General features: G+C 47.4%; 1 protein-coding gene across 2 annotated transcripts in view; it reads left to right on the top strand.

Moving 5' to 3' along the window:
• Positions 1-26,472, top strand: part of mmd2a (monocyte to macrophage differentiation-associated 2a) — a 234,928-nt gene that overhangs the window by 180,173 nt on the left and 28,283 nt on the right. For both annotated transcript variants that reach the window (XM_072480948.1, XM_072480949.1), the window contains one exon: positions 15,075-15,176. In XM_072480948.1, coding sequence (XP_072337049.1) covers positions 15,075-15,176 — 102 coding nt within the window. The remainder of the gene's footprint in view (positions 1-15,074; positions 15,177-26,472) is intronic.

Below are 26,472 nucleotides of genomic sequence, written 5' to 3' on the forward strand. Positions count from 1 at the left end.
ATTCAAGCTCACAGCAATCCTAATGAGAACTCAAACTCAGGAACAAAATTCAATTAGCAATCTTGTGGATTTTGGATTCCTGGCAGCTCACTCATCGCTACCTGAAACATTTTGCTATTCTCTGCACTATTAAAGTGAAATGCAGTCCACTGTTTCTCTTCCACAATCTCTAACATATGCAAGATCTTCCAATCCCCCCGAAGGCACCCCCCCCCCACCCCCCACGGCGGGTTCTCCAGTGGCAGGATGGGCGAACCATGCAAAACACCGCAGACTTTGGCAGGACCAGAAGATCCCACTGGCTGTGGGCCAAAGAAACAAATCCGCGTGTTTCCGAATCCTGGATGAACAGGATTGCTGAAGTCTAGGTCTGAGGAGTTCAAGTCAGGTGACCCTGACCTATTCAAGAAAGCCAGTTTTGATCTAAGGAGATTCATCAAAGATGCCAAAAGACAGTACCGGACCAAGCTCGAGTCCCAGGCTAGCCTCACGGACCCCCGCCGTCTATGGCAAGTTCTGCAAGATATAACGGGCTACAAGATGAAGGCATGTAAAATCACCAGCTCCAATGCACCCCTCCCTGATGAGCTCAACGCATTCTATGCACGCTTTGAACAAGAGGTCAGCGAGGGCAAGCCCTCCACCCCAGAAGCCTCAGATGAACTTGTATCTGAGATCACCATTGCAGACGTCAGAGCAGCCTTCTCGAAGGTCAACCCACGGAAAGCCACTGGCCCGGATGGGGTACCCGGACGAGCACTCAGGTCTTGCGCGCATCAGCTGGCGGGGGTATTCGCAGACATCGTCACCTCTCTTCACAACAATCTGAGGTCCCTATCTGCTTCAAGAAGACGACCATCATCCCTGTACCCAAAAAAAGCCAAGCAGCGTGCCTTAATGACTATCGTCCAGTGGCTCTGACATCCATCATCATGAAATGCTTCGAAAGGTTAGTCATGGCATGAATCAACTCCAGCCTCCCGGATTGTTTTGATCCACTACAGTTCGCCTACCGCTGCAACAAGTCCACAGCAGGCGCCATCTCCATGTCTCTGCACTCTACCCTGGAATACCTAGATAACAAAGACACCTATGTCAGACTCCTATATATCGACTACAGCTCAGCCTTCAACACCATCATTCCGACAAAACTCATCTCCAAACTCCGTGGTCTTGGCCTCGGCTCCTCCCTCTGCGACTGGATCCTGAACTTTCTAACCCACAGGCCACAATCAGTAAGGATAGGCAACAACACCTCCTCCACGATCATCCTCAACACCGATGCCCCACAAGGCTGTGGCCTCAGCCTCCCACTATATTCCTTATACACCTCTGACTGTGGCCAAATTCCCCTCCAACTCGATTTTCAAATTTGCTGATGACACCACCGTAGTGGGTTGGATTTCAAACAATGACAAGACAGAGTATAGGAATGAGATAGAGAATCTGGTGAACTGGTGCGACGACAACAATCTCTCCCTCAATGTCAACAAAACGAAGGAGATTGTCATCAACTTCAGGAAACGTAGTGGAGAACGTGCCCCTGTCTACATCAATGGGAACGAAGTAGAAAGGGTCGAGAGCTTCAAGTTTTTAGGTGTCCTGGTCCCCCTATGCTGACACTATAGTTAAGAAAGCCCACCAATGACCCTACTTTCTGAGAAGACTAAGGAGAAGACTCTCACCAACTTCTACAGATGCACCATAGAAACCATTCTTTCTGGTTGTATCACAGCTTGGTATGGATCCTGCTCTGCCCAAGACCGCAGGAAACTACAAAAGGTCATGAATGTAGCCCAGTCCATCACGCAAACCAGCCTCCCATCCATTGACTCTGTCTACAATTCCCACTGCCTCGGAAAGGCAGCCAGCATAATTAAGGACCCCACGCACCCTGGACATACTCTCTTTAACCTTCTTCCGTCAGGAAAAAGATACCAAAGTTTGAGGTCACGTACCAACCGACTCAAGAACAGCTTCTTCCCTACTGCCATCAGACTTTTGAATGGACCTACTTCGTATTAAGTTGATCTAGCTACAACTGTAACATTATATTCCACCAGCGGTTGCCAGTGTCAATGGGGCTTCCTGTTATTCGCACCCTCCACCGTCATGGAGCCCACGGCAGGGCCAGAAGATCCTGTCAGTGGGAACAGCTCGAAAATTCCACTCACGGTGTTCCCATAATGTCCAGTTTTCCCATTTATAAAATAATTTCCTTCTCTTCTGTGTCTCCAGCTCTTTATCTGACACTAATTGCTGGCAGAAATCAGGGGAGGGGGTGGTGGTATTCTTGCCAGTCCTTCACCCTGCAACATTTGATGGGGAAATACTTGGGGGGTAACCCACCTCAGCATGGAGTCTGAGATTTTACCTTTACCTCACTTTATCATACATTTAGAAGAGTTATAATAAGTAGGAACAGAGGAGCATAGGAACAGGAGTAGGCCATTCAGCCCCTCGAGTCTGCTCCACCATTAGCTGATCCATATCTTAAATCCACTTACCTGCCTTGACTCCCTTAAAATGTTTAGAATTCTTACAATTCATAGAATTGCTACAGTGCAGAAGGAGGTCATTCCGCCCATCTAGTCAACCCAACCCTCCGAAAGAGCACTCTACCTCAACCCACTCCCCCGCCCTAGACCGTAACCCCGCGCATTAATCATGGCAATCCACCCAACCTGCGCATCTTTGGACTAACATCTTTGAGCTAACAAAAAGCCATCAATCTCAGTTTTGAAACGTTCAACTGATCCCCAGCCTCAACCAGGTTTTTTAGGGAAGGGGTTTCAGCTACTTTTTGTGTGAAGAAGTGCTGCCTAACATCACCCTGAAACAGCTAAGATCTATTTTAAGATTATGCTTCCTTGTTCTGCACACCCTATACTTTAATCCCCATCATGACCTTTTTAATCACCTTAAAGATTCAATTCAAACAGCCCTTCATCCATTATACTTACAGAATACAAGCTTGGTCTGTGTAACCTGTCCTCATAATTGAGCACTCTAAACCCCAAAGAGTAAACCGGATAATTTGTTTACGTGTTCCCACATATAACAAGAAATTATATGTTTTGGAAAGCTGAAAATTGATCCTTTGCTTACGTTTTGCATTCTGGATCATCAGCCCATTCCCTGAGCATCCTGGTACTATCTAAGGTGGATAACCATTAAGGATAACTTCCGTCATTCTGTTGCAGAGCGAGAAAATAATCAGTTAAGAGTGGAGCTGTTTCAGTTGATAGAACTACCGTGCAGAGAAGGAGGCTATTCAGTCCATTATGCGTTATAAATAATATTGCCAGTTGTTCAGAGTTGCTGCTGCTGAGCTGGTGTATAATACCTTACCAGTTATTTATTTATTTTAATTTTTTTTTTAAATTATTATTTTTTGTTATGTTTGTGTGTGCTCTTCTCTTATATATATATATATATATTTCTTATTCTGTGTACGTAACGGTAAATATACTTTGTTCAAAAACCTAATAAAAAACATTTATGAAAAAAGAAGAATAATCACACAAAGCAGACCCTTTACTAGCACACTAGAGAAGCCCCTTTACCATCCTCAACAGCGGTTTTACAGAACCTGCTCCTTCATTTGTACCAAGCTGACAACCTCATTCAGAACCCCTTCCCAATTGCTGGTGTGAGTAAAATAAAAAATGGATAGTCAGGATCTGGCGAAATTGGCACTGAGGCATGGTTTTGGATCAAGTTGAGATCCTTCACTCAAGAGTCTAACATTGCTAAATCTGACACAGTAGCAAAATACTGCAGATGGTGGAAATCTGAACTCATGACAGGAATCCTGGAAATACTCATCAACTCAGGCAACACCCGAAGGAATAAGATATAGGGCAAAATATTCCGCTCCCACCAGGATCGTGGTAGGCGGGAAGCATGAGTTGGCAGGAGGCCAAAAATTAGTTTCCCGACAGTGGGTAGTTAGTTTTGAGTTTTTTTCCCCTGACATTCATGACAGGCAGCACAGGGTTAGCACTACTGCCTCGCAACACCAGGGACCCGGGTTCAATTCTGGCTTTGGGTGACGGTGTGGAGTTTGCAGATTCTCCCTGTATCTGCGTGGGTTTCCTCCGGGTGCTCTGGTTTCCTCCCACACTCCAAAGATGTGCAGGTTAGGTGGATTGGCCATACTAAATTGCCCCTTAGTGTCTCAAGATGTGCAGGTTAGGTTACGGGATAGGGTTGGGTTGGACGGAGCAGTGGACCTGGGTAGAGTGCTGCTGCCTCGCAGTGCCGAGGACTCGGGGCCGATCCCAGCCCTGGGTCACTTTCCGTGTGGAGTTTACACATTCTTCCCATGTATTCGTGGGTCACATCCCCAAGACCAAAATTGCACGGGGTAGACAGATTGGCCATGCTAAATTGCCCCTTAATTAGAAAAAAAAGGAATAAAAGCTGTTCCCTCTTACCTATAGTAAGAAGTCTTACAACACCAGGTTAAAGCCCAACAGGTTTGTTTCGATGTCACGAGCTTTCGGAGCGCTGCTCCTTCCTCAGGTGAATCCGTACCTATAGCACTCCACCAAGACCTCTAGGGAATAGAGAGAGACCAGGAGAGCGGCCTTTCCAGGTCTCCTCTCCATTTCTGTGGCTGCTGCAAACCCAAAATCCCAAGTGCTGATTAACGTTTGGAAAATGTGCCTCGTACCTATAGCATGGCTCAACTTGTGACTTACCTTTAGTGAGATTATGATGTTGAGACAAAACCATCGTCTCGATGGAGTTAAGTTTCATAGACTGTTTCCAGCTGAAAGTATGGAGTAAGCGCAATGGGACTGAATGGGCCTCTGCTTTGCTGGCTGATTCTCTGATTCAGTGGATGAAATCTTGCCGTTCGATCCTGGAGTTTTGAATCCCAACCCTTGGAGGGTTTGGGCTTTGTAGTTGTTCTATCCTGGAGAAAAACAAAGAATAGCCACCTCCGGGCTCCTCAAAGCTAACTAGTGAGGGCAATTGGGGTGACGCATTCATCCCGCAAAGGAAGAGTTTCTAATGTAAGGAAGCACTGGCACATTTTCAAAACGTTAATCAGCACTTGGGATTTTGGGTTTGCAGCAGCCACAGAAATGGAGAGGAGACCTGGAAAGGCCGCTCTCCTGGTCTCTCTCTATTCCCTCGAGGTCTTGGTGGAGCACTGAAATAAAAGTGAACACGACCAAGGATGGGAGGAAGAGGACAACCTCTCCAACCAAACAGGCGTGATTGGAAGCAGCGGAGGAAGTCAGTGACGACCAGAACATATGGGCGTGGTTCGCCGGGCTTCCTGAGCACCTCCCACATCTGTCCTCCACCCCAAAGAACCTACTCAGCCTTGCCCCCGTCATGTGAGCTCTGTGAATAACCTTAAACTCTATCAGGCTAAGCCTGGCATGAGGAAGAAGAATTAACCCTACTCAGGGCCTCAGCCCACAGACTCTCCTCAATCTCCTCCCGCAACTCCTCCTCCCATTTACCCTTCAGCTCCTCTACCAAAGCCTCCCCTCTTCTTTCATCTCCTGGTATATCGCCGACACCTTGTCCTCTCCGGCCAATACACCCGAAATCACCCTGTCTTGAATCCCCTGGTCCGGGAGCAACGGAATTCCCTCACCTGTTGCCTCACAAACACCCTCACTTGCATGTACCTGAAAGTGTTTCCCGGGGGTATCCCAAACTTCTCCTCCAGCGCCACTAGGCTCGCAAACGTCCCATCAATGAACAGGTCCCCCATTCTTCTAATCCCTGCCCGATGCCAGCTCTGAAACCCCCCGTCCAGCCTTCCTGGGACAAACCGATGGTTACCCCTGATCGTGGACCACACCGAGGCTTCCATCGCACCCCTGTGCCGTCTCCACTGCCCCCAGATCTTTAGCGTTGCCGCCACCACCGGACTCGTGGTGTACCTTGTCGGCAAGAACGGCAGCGGTGCCGTCACCAGCGCCCCCAGGCTCGTTCCTTTGCAGGACGCCATCTCCAACCTCTTCCATGCCGCCCCCTCTCCCTCCATCACCCACTTACGGATCATCGCCACATTGGCTGCCCAGTAGTAGCCACCCAGATTCGGCAACGCCAGCCCTCCTCTATCTCTACTACGCTCCCGAAACCCCCTCCTTACCCTCGGGGTCTTATTCGGCCACACAAAACCCATAATGCTCCTGCCTACCCTCTTAAAAAAGGCCTTGGTGATCACAATTGGAAGGCACTGGAACACAAAAAGAAACTTCGGGAGGACCACCATTTTAATCGACTGTATTCTGCCCGCTAGCGAGAGTGGCAACATGTCCCATCGCTTGAAGTCCTCCTCCATCTGCTCCACCAGCCGCGTCAAATTAAGTTTATGCAGGGCCCCCCAACTCCTAGCTATTTGGATCCGCAAGTACCGAAGGTTCCTTTCCGCCCTCCTCAACGGTAGATCGTCTATCCCTCTTCCCTGGTCCCCTGGATGCACCACAAAGAGCTCACTTTTCCCTACATTGAGCTTATAGCCCGAAAAGTCCCCAAACTCCCTTCGAATCTGCATGACCTCCACCATCCCCTCCGCTGGATCCGCCACATACAGCAACAGGTCGTCGGCATACAGCGACACTCGATGCTCCTCTCCCCCTCGGACCACCCCTCTCCATTTCCTGGACTCCCTTAATGCCATGGCCAAAGGTTCAATTGCTAGTGCAAACAACAGGGGGGACAGGGGGCACCCCTGCCTCGTCCCTCGATACAGCCGAAAATACTCCGACCTCCGCCGATTCGTAACCACACTCGCCACCGGTGCTCTATATAGGAGCTTAACCCAGCGAATAAACCCTCTCCCGAACCCAAACCTCCGCAACACTTCCCAGAGATACTCCCACTCTACTCGGTCAAAGGCCTTCTCCGCGTCCATAGCTGCCACTATCTCCGCCTCTCCCTCCACCGATGGCATCATAATCAAGTTTAGGAGCCTCCGCACAATGGTGTTTAACTGCCTGCCCTTTACAAATCCCGTCTGGTCCTCGTGAATTACCCCCGGGACACAGTCCTCGATCCTCGTAGCCAGCACTTTTGCCAGCAACATAGCATCCACGTTGAGGAGTGAGATCGGCCTGTACGACCCACATTGCAGTGGGTCCTTATCCCGCTTCAGGATCAAAGAGATCATCGCCTCAGACATTGTCAGGGGCAGGGTCCCCCCCTCCCTTGCCTCATTGAAAGTCCTCACCATCAATGGGGCTAACAGGTCTACGTACTTCCTATAGAACTCAACCGGGAACTCATCCGGTCCCGGGGCCTTCCCTGCCTGCATGCTCCCCAGTCCTTTAATGAGCTCCTCCAACCTAATTGTCGCCCCCAAACCAGCTACCTCCTGCTCCTCCACCCTTGGGAACCTCAGTTGGTCCAAGAATCGTCGCATCCCCTCTTCCCCCGCTGGGGGCTGGGATCTGTACAGCTCCTCATAGATGGCCTTGAATGCCTCATTTACTTTCACCGCACTCCGCACCATAGTTCCCCTTCCATCCTTGACTCCACCTATCTCCCTCTTAGCCATCCTCTTACGGAGCTGATGTGCCAGCATCCGGCTCGCCTTCTCCCCATACTCATACGTCGCCCCCTCTGCTTTCCTCCACTGTGCCTCTGCCTTCCCTGTCAACAGGTCGAACTCTCTCTGGAGACTTCACCTCTCCCTGAGTAGTCCCTCTTCAGGGGCCTCTGCATATCTCCTGTCCACTCATAAAATCTTCCCCACTAACATCTCCCTTTCCATGCCCTCTCCCTTCTCCCTATGAGCCCTCATGGAGATTAACTCTCCCCTGACCACCGCCTTCAGCGCCTCCCATACTACCCCCACCTGCACCTCCACGTTGTCGTCGGCCTCCAAATACCTTTCAATGCACCCCCGCACCCTCCCGCACACCTCCTCATCTGCCAGCAGTCCCACATCCAACCGCCACAACGAGCGTTGGTCCCTCTCCTCTCCCAACTCCAGTTCCACCCAGTGCGGGGCGTGATCTGAAATGGCTATGGCCGAATACTCCGTTCCCTCCACTTTCGGGATCAGCGCCCTGCCCAGAACAAAGAAATCTATCCGGGAGTAGGCTTTGTGCATGTGGGAGAAAAAAGAAAATTCTCTGGCCAGAGGCCTGGCAAATCTCCATAAACCCCCTAAGCACCTTGGCCGCAGCCGGCCTCTTTCCGGTCCTAGATCTGGAGCGATCCAGTGCTGGGTCCAACACCGTGTTGAAATCCCCACCCATTATCAAGCTTCCTACCTCCAGGTCTGGAATGCACCCCAACATACGCTTCATCAATCCCGCATCGTCCCAGTTCGAGGCGTATACGTTTACCAATACCACCCACGGCCCCTGCAACCTACCGCTCACCATCACGTATCGACCTCCATTGTCCTATGCTCTTGGCCTCAAACGACACCCGCTTCCCCACCAGTATTGCCACCCCTCTATTCTTCGCATCCAGGCCCGAATGGAATACCTGTCCTACCCATCCCTTTCTTAACCTGACCTGGTCTGCCATCTTCAGATGTGTCTCCTGAAGCATGACCACGTCTGCCTTCAGTCCCTTTAAGTGCGCGAACACTCGGGCCCTCTTAACCGGCCCATTTAGACCCCTCACATTCCACGTTATCAGACGGATTTGGGGGCTTCCCACCCCCCCCCGCCCCCCTGCCGACTAGCCATCTCCTATTTTCGGCCAGTCCCGTGCCCGCACCTCCCGCACTCTCCAGTCCCCCAGACAGGGAACCCCTGCCCCGATCACCTCTTCCGTTTTCAGAACCCCCTCGGCCAATGCAGCAGCAACCCTATTTTCCCCCCTCTCCCCCCCCCCGCTAGATCCAGATCTAGCTCTTTTGCTCCCCCCATAATACTTCCGTAAGTCAGCTGACTTGCAGTTACGCTCTTAAAAGATGGGGAAGCAGCGTTGATGCTAACTTTTGGTTGGTTCAATTGGCTCTGTTTTATAGCCTTTGCTCTAGAGTCGCCAGGTATCTTTATGATACCGCCACGAGGTTCAAGTTCAAGTAATGATCAATAACTCAACACACCAATTAGTAAGATTCAAATCAAAACATATTTATTATACACAGTAAATCGCTACTCATGCATAAACTCTACTTTCTAGGCTATTTCTATAACTAACAGGCCTATACTTAGCTTCGGACTGGCCCACCAGGTCAGGGGAACAAGTGGCCTTTTGTTCAGGTCCTGAGTCTGCGGGATTCAAAAGCTGGTATGGACTGGTAGCTAGGAGCACCTATCTCGTAGCGAGCGTTGACTTGAGACTTATTTGCTTGGAGGCAACAAGACAGTTCACTGTCAAGGGTTGGTTCAAGTTGCTGAGTGACCCTGCCAAAGAAGAACGATTTGAACTTGGGGGCTTTACATTATAGTCCCATGGGGCTTCCCGCCCTTCGGGGCGGACCCCGTACCTGGTTCCAAGTGATTGGACTATTTTCCGATCACTTGGATCGATATCTCCAATGCTGGAGCGGTTCCCTGATCACTAGGCGGTCCCTAAATGTTCGTTGGCCTTCCTTTGTCTTGGCTCCTGCTGGCGCCGAGGAAGCTGGCTTGGCTCTGTTTACCTTAACTGCCATTGTGCCCTGGAATCGCTCATTACTATGTTGATAGCTGCTACATTACTATGCAGATGGCTGCTGGTTTCAGTGCTGTCTGGTTCCTTACGGGTCTCAATACACATGATTTCTGTAATTGCTAGTCTTTGCCTGTGTTGGCTGAATTTCCCTACAGCCTTTGCGGTTCTCCATTTTAAGTCGGGAAGTGGCCAACTCAGGTGGCTACAGCGTCTACTGACTTCCAAATTTGCCAGCTGCGTGCCACTTACAAATAATCGTAAAACGGACCGTTTTAATTGTCCATTAGCGAGGCACTTAATTCGAGGGAGAAAAGTAATTCCCGTGAGTTGGCCTTTTCGTGACCCTTCATGAGGTGGAGATGAATGTAAATGTGGTCCCCAAGATAGATCAGTGGGAAACATGACCGCCTTTAACCCACTATCAAAGTTGGGAGAACAAAATTCCAAACTAATTTCCTGTCAGTGGGAAACGGAGGCTGGAAAACTTTCTGACTGTTCATGCCGGCGGGATCTTCCAGTCCCGCTGATGACACATCCCCACTGCGGGTTTTCTGGCAGAAGGGGTGCAGTCATCGGAAAACCCTGTTGATAACGATGGGCCCAGAAGTTCTTATCGCCAGCCAACGGCAGGCACCTCCGCTGCCGCGAAACACATGGTGAGGTGGGGGGGGGGGTCATGGGGGAAGTAAACCCCTCCCACATTCACACCAAATTTAGTGACACCCACCCATCACGATTCCCACCACCCATTTTTCCGGAGTGGAACAATCCACCCAAAATGTACATTTCCTAGCACACATTATTGAATGCCTTTGACACTTTGGAAAATCTGCTCATTTTCCCTATTCTCTGGTTTATTTTTCTTCCGACCATGCTCACTCCCAACCCCTTCCTCCCTTTCCCAGCCATGCTTTTGGAAATAGCACTTTTTTTAACCCCACAATTTTTGGTTTTCCCAGCACTTTTCCCTGGAAATGACAACATTCTGCCCGTTCAGTTCTTCACCAGACTTTGACCCTCGTGTGACTGAGCTCACCTGGATGTGTCAGTGGTGTTAACAGTGACACAGTGAGAAAGGCCGCTGTAATATCTCACACCAAATTTCTAATAACCTTTGTATAAAAGGTCAGCCAGTCAGGCACCGTCCATAACAGGCCCGTTTGGGATCTACCAGGCAGTTTATATATTATATTGTAAATAAAATGATGTTTCTTTATTTTACTCGGTGTGGACTCCCATTGTCCTTATTAAAGCTTCATCCCTTGACAGGCACAGCGTTAGAAGTACCTTTCCCAGCACTATTACTACCTAACAGTTTTGTTATCATTTACCTAAACCCCCACAGTCCCTGGAAATACTGTTAAAAGTGGAGGCTTTGAATGCCTTGGACTGGGGGCTGCCAGGGAGTGTCGGAGTAATGTCTAGAAATGAAAAGTTAACCTCCTAAATGCTGCTTCCAGTAACTCTGGAGAAATATTATTAGGTCATTCAAAATTTTTTAACACTTTCCTTTCCTAGTTCCAAAAATATGCGGAGGTGATGATAAGGAAGACTGACAGTCAGGAATCATCCATTTGGGTAATGAGAGATAAGGGTGCGACTCTCCAACCCCACACCGGGTCGGAGAATCGCCGGCGGCTGGCGTGAATCCCGCCCCCGCCGTGTCCCGAATTCTCTGCCACCAGAGATTCGGTGGGGGCGGGAATCGCGCCGCGCCGGTCGGCGGGCCCACCCCCGGCGATTCTCCGGCACGCGATGGGCCGAAGTCCCGCTGCTGGAATGCCTGTCCTGCCAGCGTGGATTAACCACCTTTTGAACGGCGGGACAAGGCGGTGCGGGCAGGCTCCGGGGTCCTGGGGGGGGGGGGGGGCGTTCTGGCCCCGGGGGTGCCCCCACGGAGGCCTAGCTAGCGATCGGGGTCCACCGATCCGCGGGCGGGCCTGTGCTGTGGGGGCACTCTTTTTCTTCCGCCTTCGCCATGGTCTTCACTATGGCAGAGGCGGAAGAGACCACCTCCCCTGCGCATGCGCGGGGATGACGTCAGCAGCCGCTGACGCTCCCGCGCATGCGTCGCCCGGCGAAGATCTTACGGCCCTGGCTGGCGTGGCGCCAAATGCTTTTCCTGCCAGCCGGCGGAGCGCAAACCACTCCGACGCGGGCCTAGCCTCACATGGTGAGGGCTTGGCCCCTAAAGGTGCGGAGACTTCCGCACCTTTGGGGCTGTCCGACGCCGGAGTGGTTCCCGCCATTCCATTACGCCGGAACCTCCCGCCCCGCCGGATAGGGGAGAATCCCGCCCAAGGAAAGTGATGATTTTCAGAACTGATGGAGAAAAGTAACATGCCCCAAGGGTGTTTGTGTCTGTTAACCAATGGTGGATGGGTGGGGATGGGGCGGTTTGAAGCAGGAGGTCACACCACCAGGAATATGTCTGACCAGAGTTGGCAACCCTTTGTGGACTCCATCTCCATACTTCAGTACATTGCATCAAGAATTAGTGAACATTTATAAGGGAAAAGTACATCCGAAAGTTGCCAACTGACTGCTAATGAGCCGAATGTTTCTGTTGTGTTATGCTGCTTCGGATAACACAGGCTGCTACTTGTCTTAACTAAAGGATGCTCCAGCCTCTGAAATGAGTTCAACGTGTTTATCGAACTATGAACACAGTTCTCAAATGAGTTCGACTCTCTGCTAATCTAACTGTAGTAACTCCATCTAACTGTACCAGCTTGCTCTAAGTCACGTGCTGGGGTGTGATGCTGCTGATCAACCCTGTCTAACTCTCTAGATGTCTGTCTGTGGAAAGAGGCGGGGTGTGAGTGCATCATCCCTTTTATAGTGTTTATGTCATGCCCCCTTGTGGTGATGCCACCTCTGAGTGTCCTGACTGCCAATTGGTTGTGTCCTATGCTGAGTGTTCATTGGTTGCATGTTTGCACATCATGACAGTTTCCACGTTCAATCATTGATTTTTATTGAGTTAATGTACCTTCACCAGGACAGCACGGCGGGACAGGGGTACAATTTTCTAAATTGTTTTACAGGATCTGGGCATTGCCAGGCGTTTTTATTACTAATCCCTAATTTCCCTTGAGAAAATGGTGGTGAGCTGCCTTCTTGAACCACTGCAGTCCATTGGTGTAGGTACACCCACAGTGCTGTCAGGGAGGGAGTTGCAGGATTTTGACCCAGTGACAATGAAGGACCGGCGATACATTTTCAAGTCAGGGTGGTGAGTGATTTGGAGAGGAAATTGTGGGTATTGGTGTTCCCATGTATCTGCTGCCTCTGTCCTTCGAGATTGTAGTGGCCATAGATTTGATCCTGATTGATTAGGAATAACAATGGGGAAAGATGCCTAACAGGCTGTCAATTCACTATTCCATCCTTTGCTACTCTACAAAGTCAAGATGTACCCTTTAAGTAAGATATTAACTCATTTAAAAATCTGATAAAAATAGTTTCACACCACTCTAAGCGTTCATACAAACATATTAAATAGCCTCATTTTAGGGATGGGGAATTGAGGAACTGAGTGGAGTGAATTGTGAGGACAGGTTCGTGCATAAAATACTTTTTTATTTTGTTCATTCTCTTTAAACCTTGATTGAACTCAGTGACTTACTGAGAAGGGGCTTTTTTGATAATTGTGGAAACATCCACCAGTTGGGAGCAATGGAAAGAATCCATAACTTATCCAAATTGATTTATATAAGGATTTCAGGATAAGTTCACAACCACATTGAACTTACAGCAGGAATACTTGCTCATCTGCTCTGATTTAATGAGTTACTCATGCAACAATAATGTATGCAGTGGTATCTAAGGAAATGCACAATTAATTTGCCAAGTAAAGCAGGCATTTAGGTTCGCTGCTCAGGAGGCTGCTGAAATCCTGGGCCCACATGTTCAGCTTTTAATTTTGTTGCTCGGGGATGAGTTTCTTGCCAGACGATCAGAAAATTTTCAAAGGCTCGTCAGCTTATTCTAACCTATCCCAACTGCATCAGGTGGGCACCTGGGCCGCCAAAAATAATTTAGGGCCCTGTTAAGGTGACAGTGGAAATGGAGTGAAGGGATTGCAATATCTTTTCAGAGACAATTTTAACTATGCCAAGTGAGGGGGGTTAATATTACCAAACCCTCCCTCCCAATCCTAGGTGCTTCTTAAATCTTTCCACAGAACTTTGCCTCTCCTGTTCCATTCCAAGGGGTTTTATTTGGATTTTCCCACTGTTAATGACTCAAGCTGGAGGTACCGTTCTGAAAGTGTTGGCCATCTCTGCTGATCCCACCCAGGCAGTCATTTCCTTTTGTCTGACATCCTGGACGGTGAGCTCCAACAGGTTTTTCAACCATGGAAAGCATCGTGGCTGAGTCCAACCCCATCAGGGCTCGGCATCGCAGTTCGTGCTTTCCAGCTGCCTTCCCTGGATTGTGACAACAATATTCCTTTACCATGATCCAGGCTGGGATTAGCTAACTCCGGAAAGACCAGGAATTCAACCAGCGATCTTCTCATTTCCTGTATCACAACAGTGAATATGCTTCAAAAGTACTTCATTGGCTGTAAAGCACATTGGGAAACCCAGAAGTCACGAGAGGTGCCATATAAATGCATTTTCCTTTTTGTTAGCATGTATGACTCGATACTGCCACCATGTGGTTTATTTGGCCATTGTAAATAAAAGGAGCCAGATGAGGGATTGTGTGAGCCTCTGAGGGACAGTGACTATCGAACTAGTGTTTTATAGTACAAAAGGATAAGATCATATTGAAGACATTCGACCTATTAGATCCATACCAGCTCTTGCTGGAGCAATCCCACTGATTCAGTCCCTCTCCTTAGCTCTTTGTCCTGCTCTGCTTAAATTATCAACACACAATTCCCCCAAAAGATTATAGTTTTTTGCCTCGACCACTGGGCCAAAGCATTCCATGCTCTGGCCACTCTCTGCATAAAAGAAATTCCTCCTCCTATTTCTCCTCACTTCAGTACTGCTAATTTTAAAATTGCGGGTGATCGAAGGGTTAGTGGTAACATTTTTCACACTTCCTCCTTACAGCAACTCTGACAAATGCTATATATCATATAAATAATTGTCACACAGCCCTAGAGGCTGCTTTCCCCTTTGAGAGGAGAGCTGACTGGTGATTTAACAGTGAGGATCACCACACCTCAGGCGAGCAGCAAGGTTGAGAAGGCGGACTCCTCATGGATAACCTCGGCCGATATGGGGATTGAACCGTGCTGTTGGCGTCAGTCTGCATTACGAATCGGCCGTTCAGCCAACTGAGCTAACCAATCCCAAGTGCTGGGATATATATCCCCTTAACCAGCCCAGAGCCGGCTGAGTAACACCATTACGTGTCAACAGCAGCCTCTGAAGTTAGTGTCTGATCTATTCACAAGATCCTGGCTTTACCCCTTTGTTGAACTGAACCAAGTTAATGTGCTGCTGTTCCCTTCCGTATAGGCTGAATCTCCGGGAGCTGGGCCCCTGGGCATCTCACATGCGCTGGATCATATGGATGATGGCCTGTGTAGGGACCGTCTATGTGTTTCTGTTTCATGAACGGTGAGTACCTAGACTGACTGAAAGTGAAACAGAAATGAAGGGCGTAGTGAGGAGAAGCTGGTATGTACTTATAACCGCATTAAAGTTATTTTCTCTTTAGTTAAAACTCACTAACAAAGAAGATTTGTTGCACTAACCTGCTAACCCATGGAATGCTGAATACTGATCCCATCCCACTCTCAGCCCATTTATCCCCTTACTCCCCTATTTCCCACCCCTCAGGAGGGGAGTCAGGTCTTGAGGGAGAGACAATCCGTCCCAACGGCACAAACTGAAGGCCACGTCTGCTTTGCTCTCCCCTGCCCCCAGAGACTGGCCTACGAACAGCACTTTTCGTAGACCAGTCCACCTTCCCAACCAGGTTCATTGGTGCAGATTTCATTTGGTGGGAAGAGTACAGTGCAAACTAATTAAAGAGGCGGACATTTCTTTTAAATTACTCTTTCGGATTCTAATACGTGTAGACAGCCATATTTTCATACTTCATCAATCCCTGAACTTCTGTTTGGAAATGACAAGAATATAAAAGACTGAAAATGGATCAGGAAGCATTACAAATGCCGGCAGCCCTCTCTCCTGGAGTGACATACATGGACTGATGGAATTGCCTAGAACACAGAGAAGGTAGAATTTATATCAAATGTGTACTTTTAGTAGAAGCAGGCATCTAGGTCTGAACGCTGGCACAGGATGCGTTGCAGTGCATAGGAACAGGAGGAGGCCATTCACCTTCTTGAGTCTGTTCTGCCATTCAATTAATCATAGCTGATCTGTTACCTTAATTTCATTTAGCCTCCTTTGTTCCATATTCCTCAATATACTTGCCTAACACAAATCTATCAATTGCAGTATTGAAATTTTCAATTGAACCCCAGCCACAAAACCTTTTAGCGAAGTGAGTTCCAGACTTTCACTACCCTAGGTGTGAAGATGTGCGGCCTGCCTGAATAATATATCTCTCACTTGAAGATTATGTCTGCTTGTTTGGGACTTCCAACTAGAGGAAATAGTTCCTCTTGATCCACCGGATCAGATCCTTTCATTATCTTAAACACCTCAATTAGATTCCCCCCCACCCCCCATAATCTTTAGTACTTAAGGGGTCACAAGCCTATATGTCCTCATAATTAACCCAGTTAATCTATGCCACATGCTCTCTATGGCCAAGAGAGGTGCAGCGTCCAGAACTGAATGTAGTTTCCCTGTCAGGGTCCAACCAGAGCCTTTACATAACCAGGTCACCAACGGTTCATGCTGACTGATGGGCATTGGGAAAGGGGTTGGAAACTGGAAACTGACAGTTCTCAATTGCTTTTCCCCCAACAGTGATGCCTCTGTGTGAACAAAAACATAGCTGTTACAATCCTCTCTAATCTCTCAGCACATATTACACATTTCAACATTTATTACAAAATGCCCCAGCAGCAATTTAAAACCTTTATTGTGGTTGAACAGTATTAAGGGCTCATCGCTGTAGAGATCTCACGACTGGGGGATGGGAGCACATTTTTACTTAGCCATCCAGTGTCATAATGCCAGGTCTAGGCAGTGGTGCAAATTTCTCCTCCCTTTGTGCAACTCTACCACACTCTGCCATAACCAGCATTGTGCTATTCCCTGTATCCTACTGTAAGTATGTTTGAATGGATCCCTTATAACCAAGAAATGATGCTGTGCGCAGGATGCTTGCAATGGGCACAGAGGAACCACTGACCCATGTGATCTGGACTGAAGCCAGTTTCAAAAGGTGAAACCATACAATCACCATTCACTTTACCCCTGTCAGTCCAACTTCTCTTACTTTGTTTTAAGGAAAATAAAGTTTGTAATTGCCAGTTTTGCTTTATTGGCATCAACATTTGCATTGTGTTGAGGGAACATATGAAATTAATGAGTGTACTCTATAAATGGCTGTTCTCACCGTCCCACCCAGTGAAATAATTGATCGTTTGTCAGTGCTGCTGTAATTTGCTATCACTGTATTTCAACATAAGTCACGTTTAGGCACTAATGTTAGGCTCAGGTGAGGATATCAATCCGACTGCTTTACCAATGTCGGTAAAGTGCATGCACGCCACTCGCCAAAGCGATCTTGCAACTCCTGTCAAATTGTGGAACAAAACAAACATTAAGACACTCCAGGGGCTAAATCCTTTTCAGTGTCAACAACACATATTGATCATAAATCAATTTTTGTTAAAATCCCAAGACATTATAAAAAATATTTCCGTGGAGTTTGCACATTCTCTCCGTGTCTGCGTGGGTTTCACCCCCACAACCCAAAGATGGGCAGATTAGGTGGATTGGCCATGCTAAATTGCCCCTAAATTGGAAAAAAATAATTGGGTACTCTAAATTTATTTTAAAAACATGTTACATTCAATCCTGCAATTGATTTAATCGTATGATAAAGCAATTTACATATGAATATAGAAAATGGGAACAGAAGTAGGCCATTTGCCCCTCAGCCTGCTCTGCAATTCAGTAAGATCATGGCTGATCCGTTTGTGTTTCAAATTCTACGTTCTCATCAACTGCCGATAACATTTGATTCCCTTGCCCAACAAGTGTCTATTTACCTCTATGGGGCATATGTTTATAGAGGGGAGCTTCCCGAGCATGAGGGCGCTGGAGGAGAAGTTTGGGTTGGCGAGGGGAAACAAATTCAGGTATCTGCAGGTGCGGGACTTCCTAAGTAAACAGGTGTCAACCTTCCCACTCCTACCGCTAAGGGGGATTCAGGACAGGGTAGTTTCCAGAGGGTGAGTAGGAGAAGGGAGCGTCTCTGACATTTACAACGAACTTATGGGGTCAGAGGAGACGAAGACCAAGGAGCTGAAGCGCAAGTGGGAGGAGGAGCTGGGAGGAGAGATAGAGGATGGTCTACGGGCGGACGCGTTGAGTAGAGTCAACGCGTCTGCAACATGTGCCAGGCTCAGCCTGATACAATTCAAGGTCGTTCACCAGGCTCATATGACGGCGGCCAGGATGAGCAGATTCTTTGGGGTGGAAGACAGGTGTGCAAAATGTGCGGAAGGACCAGTGAACCATGTCCACATGTTTTGGACATGTCCAAAGCTTAGGGGATTTTGGAGGGGTTTGCAGATGTCATGTCCACGGTGTTAAAAACAAGGGTGGCACTGAGTCCAGAGGTGGCGATTTTCGGGGTGTCGGAAGACCCGGGAATCCAGGAGGAGAAAGAGGCAGATGTTCTGGTCTTTGCTTCCCTGGTAGCCCGGAGACGGATACTATTAGGTTGGAGGGACTCAAAGCCCCTGAAGTCGGAGACCTGGCTATCGGACATGGCTAGCTTTCTCTGTTTGGAGAAAATCAAGTTCGCCTTGAGAGGGCCACTGTTAGGGTTCGCCCGGAGGTGGCAACCGTTCGTCGACCTCTTCGTGGAAAATTAATCTTCAGCAGAAGGGGGTGGGGGGTTAGTTTAGCTTAGAGTAGGGGGTTAATAAAGGTGGGACCTGTAAGGGAGGGAGATGGCTTTTGTACTATGTTTATAGTTCCATGTACATTGTTTATTTTGTTATTGTCATAATACCAAAAATACCTCAATAAAATGTTTATTAAAAAAAAAGTGTCTATTTACCTCTGCCTTAAAAACCACCTCCAAATTCATTTACATCCTTCTTTAAATAGGGAGTCCAAATCTGCACAAAGTGTTTGAGATGTGGACCCACTAATGCCCTGTATAACTGAAGCATAACTCCTTATTTTTATGTTCAATTCCTTTCGTAAGAAAGGGTAGCACTCCATCATTCTTCTTAATTACTTGCTGCACCTGCATACTAACTTTTTGTGACTCATGCATTTGTATAACTAGAGCCCTCTGCACCTCAGAATTCTGTAGCCATTCTTCATTTAAATAACATTCTGCTTTTTTATTCTTCCTGCCAAAGTGAACAGCTTCACATTTTCCCAGATTATAATCCATCTGCCAGATTTTTGCCCACTCACTTAACCTATCTATATCTGTCTGCAGCCTCCTTATGTCCTCTTCACAAACATAATTCCATGCTTATCTTTTGGTCTGCAAATTTAGCTACCATGCCTTTGCTTCCCTCGTCTAAGTTATTGATATAAATTGTAAAAAGTTGAGACTCCAGCACAGACCTTTGGGGGACTCCACATCCTGCCAATCAGAAAATGACCCAGTTATGTGTACTCTCTGTTTTCTGCCAGCCAGCCAATCTTCTATCCATGTTAATACGTTACGCCGTACACCATGAGCTTTTCAATTCCACAATAACCTGTTATGTGGCACTTTATCAAATGCCTACTGGAAATCCAAGTACAGTGCATCTACAGGCTCCTCGTTATCCACAGTGCATGTTACTCCTTCAAAGAACTCTAATATATTGGTTAAACATGAATTCCCTTTCACAAAACCACACTGACTCTTCCCAATTACCTTGAGTTTTTCTACGTGCTGCCAAAACCTCCTTAATGATTGATTCTAACACCTTCTCCACAATTCTGGCCGATAGTTTCCTGTTTTCTGCCTCCCTCCCTTCTTGAATATTTGCTACTTTCCAGTCTGATGGAATCTTTCCAGAACCGAGCGAATTTTGGAAAATTATCACCAACACATCTACTACCTCCTAACCCATCTCTTTTAAGATGCTAGGATGAAGTCCATCAGGATCCAGAGACTTGTCATCCCATAGCTCAATGCCGCTTCCCTAGTGATTGTAGTTCACCAAGTTCCCCTTTCCCTTCCACCTCCAGAAATATTGCTCTTGCTGGAATGTTTTTTGTATCTTCTATAATGATGATAGAAGCAAAATATTTCGCATTCATTCCTGCGATTTATTTTATCTTATGATAAAGTGATTTTGATGCTTAATTTTCTGGGTTAATGGACCACAGTCACAACCAGCTTGAATTTAATATATCCCAATATATAATATACTTTAACCTCTTTATGCATCATTTAGATGTGAGTTGCACTATTAGTTTTCTCATTAACAGTAAAATGCAAATAACTTCATCCACTGAAGTAATTCCTTAATATTCTTCACTCCCATTTTTCAATATTATTTCAATCTCTTCTCTCACTTACCTTCAGTCTCTTGGTGCATAGTTTCCATCAGTTTGATTTTTTTAAATAACCTTCAGCCCCACAAGCCTATTCCGCGCACTCAGAATGACAGAAACGTTAACCGTTCAGATTGGAAAATCCCATTCAAGCTGCACTGCTCCCTTTTTTCTTTGGATCTTTTCTGATGCATCATAAACAATTACAAACTTAATCTTCAAAGTAGGATTTGATTGGTATCCATTACCAGAGGTAGTGGCTGCTGAATCCAGCTTTCTGCTGCTGTGCAATGCTCGGTCACTTCGTTAGAATATAATATCCTCAAAGTGGGGAAAAGAAATAGAAAGGGTTAATGGATACTACAGGATGGAGTCATAGAACCATTACAGTACTGAAAGAGGTCATTCAGCCTATTGAGTCCATGCCAGCTCTCAATCCAGTCCATCCAATTCCCTCACTATCCCTGTGTGGTAACACCACGTATTGCGGTATCTGAGAGGTGGATGACCATTGGCTAGACCTAGGAGCCTATCATTGGCTAACGTACATAGCTCCGCCCTGAGAGGTGGGGTATAAGAACCAATGCCGTCCCAGCAGCCTTCACTTTCTGTATCGAAGCTGCTGGGTACAGTTCTAGCTGATTAAAGCCTCTTAGTTATGACTCACCTTGCCTCGAGATTGTGCATCACCCTGTAGCCCTGTATTTCCCTTAAATGCTCATCCAATTTCCTTTTGAAATCATTGATTGCCACCACTTCCCCCATCCTTGAAGACAGCGAGTATTACCACGCCCCCACCCAGTATCTTTTGGCCAAAATCTTAATCTGTATCCCTGAGCCCTTGTACAATCAGCAAATGGGAACAGCTTATTTTTCTGCCTTACTTAAACCGGTGACAATCTTGTACTTGTCTATTAGATCTCCCGCAATCACCTTTGCTCCAAGGAATAACAGGCCCGACTTCGCCAATTTAACCTTGTAGCTAAAATCCCTCATCCTTCGATCTACCCTCTGCACCCTCTCAAGGACCTTCACAACCCTCCTAAAAAGAGTGGTGGCCACAACTGGATGCAATACGATAGCTGTGGCCCAACAAGAGCTTTATAAAAGGTTGAACGTAACTTTTCTGGGTTTGTACTCAATACCTTGATTTATGAAAACCAAGATCCCACTTGCTTTGCTAACTGCTCTCAGTATGTCTGCCTGGCCATGTTCGCCAGATGGATCTTGGTGCTTCAATGCTTCCCCTCACCTGATCATTAGTAGAAAGGTAAGAAAGTTCTACAATTGCTTGATACCAAGTCCTAATGAGCCAGTATGAAATGGAGAGGTAGACATATACGTTTGATCTGCCAATGATTGCGGGCTACCATTGTGATCCTAAAAGTTGACCTTAAGTGAGATTGCTGTTATAGAATTTTTCTTAACCATGGGTCCAAGCTGCAGTGGACGGAAATGGCTGCCTAAGGTAAAATTGCATCATATTAGATCTTTACAGGTAGCATGGACTCAAAAGCAGCTTAACACCTGATAGCCTGTTCCTTCAATTTGAGGATCCTCTTATTCCATTTGGTTCTGCTTATAACTGGTTCTTGCTTGTTGAAAACTACAGCAAATTACAAGTTACAGCAAAGGTAGCGTAAAGATTGGACTAGAGCCAATGTTTGAGATTTTTGTACCAGATTAGTTCACTTGTCTATTGAGTCAGGGCATAAATGAGGTCACTATCATTTGAAGTCTAAAAAGGTGTGTTAAAAATGAAATCTGCACAATTTATTAAAATCTCAGCCATTTCAGGAAGCTGAACAGATATTGATGTATGTAATCACATGGAATTATAGTGCAGGCTTTGCTTTTCAATTTAGTCAACATGGGAGGGTCTTTCCAAGTGTGTCAGTGACATTACTGAATTCAGCACTGCCAACGAGAAACTAAAATATTCAGATCGCCTGTTTTACTGGCAGGACAGTATGTGAAACCATCACGGGAGGCAGTGAGTGCCCAGAACACAAACCATCTTGCATTAGATTACAAATAAAGAACTAATAAGTGTTGTGCCCTCGATAGCCAGGCAGGGAAGGATGGAACACGAGAGACTAGTTTTTATACATTTACGCTCCACTTGGAGTCACACTGTGGTAGCGTGGCCCATTTAATGGGGCAGGTTCGACAGATCATGTAACCAGCTTGGGCCAATCGCTTGGAAATGCACGAACCGGCCAACAGGGAGTTTGCACGGAACCCTGGGAACAGGACCATGGGCAGTGTGGACCCCGGATCTAAAGGATTGGATTCATTATATTTGAGTTCTATGCTTGTTGCTTACCTGCCTTTGCCTTTCATCAATAAACTACTAGAAGCCCCCAGTGTATGTCTCAAGCCATCACAAACCACCTACATACCATGCACCTCCAACCAATAAGCCCCCCTTTCAGCCTCTTCCTACAGATAGAGAGAGAGCACAGGTGAGACCCCATTACTATCTGCCTCCAGAATGCAATTTAGCATCCAAATAATGTAACAATTAATTGATTCCCCTTTCTCTCCTAAAGTTCAAAAACTTCTCTACTCTGTCCAAAACATTACATTGAGAAACAAAAACAAGATATTGCGGATGCTGGAGATCAAAAATAAAAACAGGAAGTGCAGGAAAAACTCAGCAGGTCTGGCAGTGTCTGTGCAGAGAGAAACTGAGTTAACACTTCAAGTGCAATATGTCTCTTTTTTGAACTGGAAAAAAAAGGAAATATGATGGGTTTTATGCTGTTGAAAAGTGAGGAGGGGCAAGTGGCGCAAAAGAGAAGGTTAGGGACAGGGTAGAGCACGGGGAGATACAATGGCAAAAATGTCAACGAGCACAGGCAAAGGGAGTGGTAATGATAGTATTAAAGACACAAAGGTTTGTCAGGGTAGGTGTTAGTGGCAGAATAAAGGTCAGCACTGTCTGAAAGCAAAAAGATGAGAACAACATACAGACTGGCATTAGGGGAAAAGTATTCAAAAATGGAGGAAAGAGTTCATGATTTAGGGACACCAAGGCAAAACTGGCAACTTATAGAGCAGAAACCCTAGCGATAGGAGGCACATCAATGATCCCAGTTGCCTACTGGCAGCAGTCCATTAGGCTGCCACTGATAGTGGTACGGGGCCCCAGCCCGAGTCTGCTGGGTCAGGATTGGCTCCAGAGATACCGGCTGGATTGACAGTGGATCCTCTGGATGGGCACTAGGGGGGCTATACAAATCATAGAATATCTAGAGTGCAGAAGGAGGCCATTCGGCCCATCGATTCTACACCGACCCTTGGAAAGAGTATCCTACCTAGGTCCACGCCACGACCCCGGTAACCCAGTGACCCCACCTAACCTTATTTTTGGATACTAAGGGGCAATTTAGCATGGCCAATCCACTTAACCTGTACATCTTTGAACACTAAGGGGAAATTTAGCATGACCAATCCACCTAACCTGCACATCATGGCGGGATTCGAACCCAGGTCCCCAAAGCATCACTCTGGGTTTCTGGATAACTAGTCCAACAATAATACCACTACGCCACTGCCTCCCTTACTCTACTAAGTGACACCGCATCGAAGAATTTATACTGTGGATTTCACAACTTCAGGATATCCTGGGGAAGTACCCGCAGTTTTTTCAGGAGGGCCTGGGCAAAATAATGGGGGCCGTGGCCAAGATACCTGAGCCCCAATTTAAGTACTTCAGGGCCCTCCCAGTTCCATATCCATTACTAACAAAGGTAGAGGGTGGGCTATGCTGATTGGAGAGCCTCAGTATCATTAGGGCAGTGCAATTTGCTGATTGGGTAGTGTCTGTAGTCCTGGTGCTGAAACCAGCCAAAACCATCCATTCTCGTTTTAAAAAATAAATTTAAAGTACCCAATTCATTTTTTCCAATTAAAGGGCAATTTAGTGTGGCCAATCCACCTAGCCTGTACACCTTTGGGTTGTGGGGACAAAACCCACGCAGACACGTGGCGAATGGGCAAACTCCACACGGACAGTGACCCAGAGCCGGGATCAAACCTGGGATCTCGGCGCCATGAGGCAGCAGGGATAACCACTGTGCCACCATACTGCCCTGGGGACTATAAGTTGACAGTAAACAAGGCCTCCCGTCTGGATAGATACCCAAGGCCGTGAATAGGAGACCTCTACGCGAAGTTAGCAGGGAGACATTCCTTTTCTAAGCTTGATAAGAGTCCCGCTTATCTCCAGCTGGAGCTGGATGCTGATTCTCAACGTTACACGATCATTAATATCAACAGAAGCCTCTATGAATATATGAGGTTGCCATTCGGAATGTGATTGGCTTGTGGAATTTTCCAGCATGTATGGAGAATATCCTCAAAGGGCTATCACATGTGCCGGTCTACTTCAATGACATCCTGATCACAGGAGACAATGAAAAGGAGCAACTAAGCAATCTGGAAGAAGCCCTCTGCCGGTTTTCTGAGACAGGCGTCCGCCTCGAGGGGAAGTGCGTACAAGGAGGTCACGTACTTTGGGTATTGTGTTGATTGGGACCCGCAATAAAGAAGGTGCGAGCGATCAAACAAGCCCCCACACCGGAGTTGAGTTCGTTCTAGGGTCTCATTGACTACTACGGGAAATTTATTCCTGGCATGGAGACTATCCTCGTATCACTTCATGCATTGCTAAAAAAGCACCAAGAATGGGTGTGGAGAGTGCCACAGGAGGTGGCTTTTTCCAGGGTTAATCAGCGGCTGTCACCATCGAGCTTGTTGACCCATTACAACCCTTCAAAGCCCCTTTTGGTGATGTGCGATGCCTCACCTTACGGCATTGGTGTGGCGTTATCCCACCGCATGGATGACTGACTGGAGAGGCCGACAGCATATTCTTCACGGACTTCGGCCATTGTGGAATACAACTGTGCCCAAATCAAGAAAGAAGGGCTGGCCGTCGTTTTTGCAGTCAAGAAATTTCACCAATACGTGTATGGGTATTGATTCATTATCGTGACGGACCACAAGCCATTACTCAGTTTATTTAAAGAAGACAAGGTTATTCCACCCATAGCACCTGCATGGATACAACGATGGACCCTATTTCCAGCGGAGTACGAGGACGGATCTGAGCATCGCCCGGACACACAGATTGCAAATGCGGACGCTCTGAGCCAGCTCCCATTGCCGCGCACCCCCTATCCTTACCGAGGGCTGACAAAGTTGTGTCCACTCTGAACTTCATGGACACCTTGCTGGTCACTGCCACCCAGAAATGCGAGTGGATGCAGAAGGACCCAGCGTTGGTGAAGATACGCCATGTCGTCCTGCATGAGGGCTAGCAAGGGAAGCTACCAAAATAGCGACAAACGTTTGAGGCCAAACAGGAGGAACCTAGTGTGGAGGATGGTATCCTCCTGTGGGAGGCTCACATCATGATCCCAAGCCAGGGCAGATGGATTATACTCCGAGACCTGCACAGCAGTCATCTAGGGGTGTTGAAAATGAAAATGGTGGCAAGGCTTGGATGGCATGACTGAATGAATGGGCAGCAGTGTACCACATGCCAGGAGCATCAGAAGTTCCCACCAGCCACACCGTTACACTGATGGGAATGGTCGGGCTAACCTTGGTATGCCTAGATGCAGATTTTGCCAGACCTTTCCAAAACTCCATGCTCCTGCTCATGGTAAACACCCATCCTAAGTGACTGGACGTTCATTGGGTGTCGTCCACCATCTCGAGCCACCATTGAGAAGCTGCGGCTCTCGTTTAACACCCATGGCATCCTGGAGGTATTGGTTATGGACAATGGAACACGTTCACCAGTGAAGAGTTTGCCACTTCATGAAGACAAACGGAGTGAAGCACATCTGAATGGCCATATCACTCTTCATCAACCGATCTAGATGAGCGGGCAGTGCAGGCCTTCAAGAAGGGTATGAGGAAACAGGTCATGGGCACCGTCGAAACAAGATTGGCACTCTTCTTATTTAGTTACTAGACCACGCCACATGCCATGACTGGAGAGGCATTGGCTGAACTGTTGATGGGCCAGAGGCTAAACCCACCTCAGCCCGACGTTCCCCAATATTGGTGGGAGACTGCAACACAATCAGGACCTGCAGAAGTAATGTTGAGGCAGGCAGACACTCAATTAGTCTGTCTAAGTCCCCTGTAAGCCTCTTTGCATCCTCTTCACAATTCACATTCCCACCAAGGTTTGTGTCATCAGCAAACGTGGAAATGGACGCGATTCAATCAA

This window comes from Scyliorhinus torazame, chromosome 17, assembly GCF_047496885.1.
Source record: "Scyliorhinus torazame isolate Kashiwa2021f chromosome 17, sScyTor2.1, whole genome shotgun sequence".
NCBI lineage: Eukaryota > Metazoa > Chordata > Chondrichthyes > Carcharhiniformes > Scyliorhinidae > Scyliorhinus > Scyliorhinus torazame.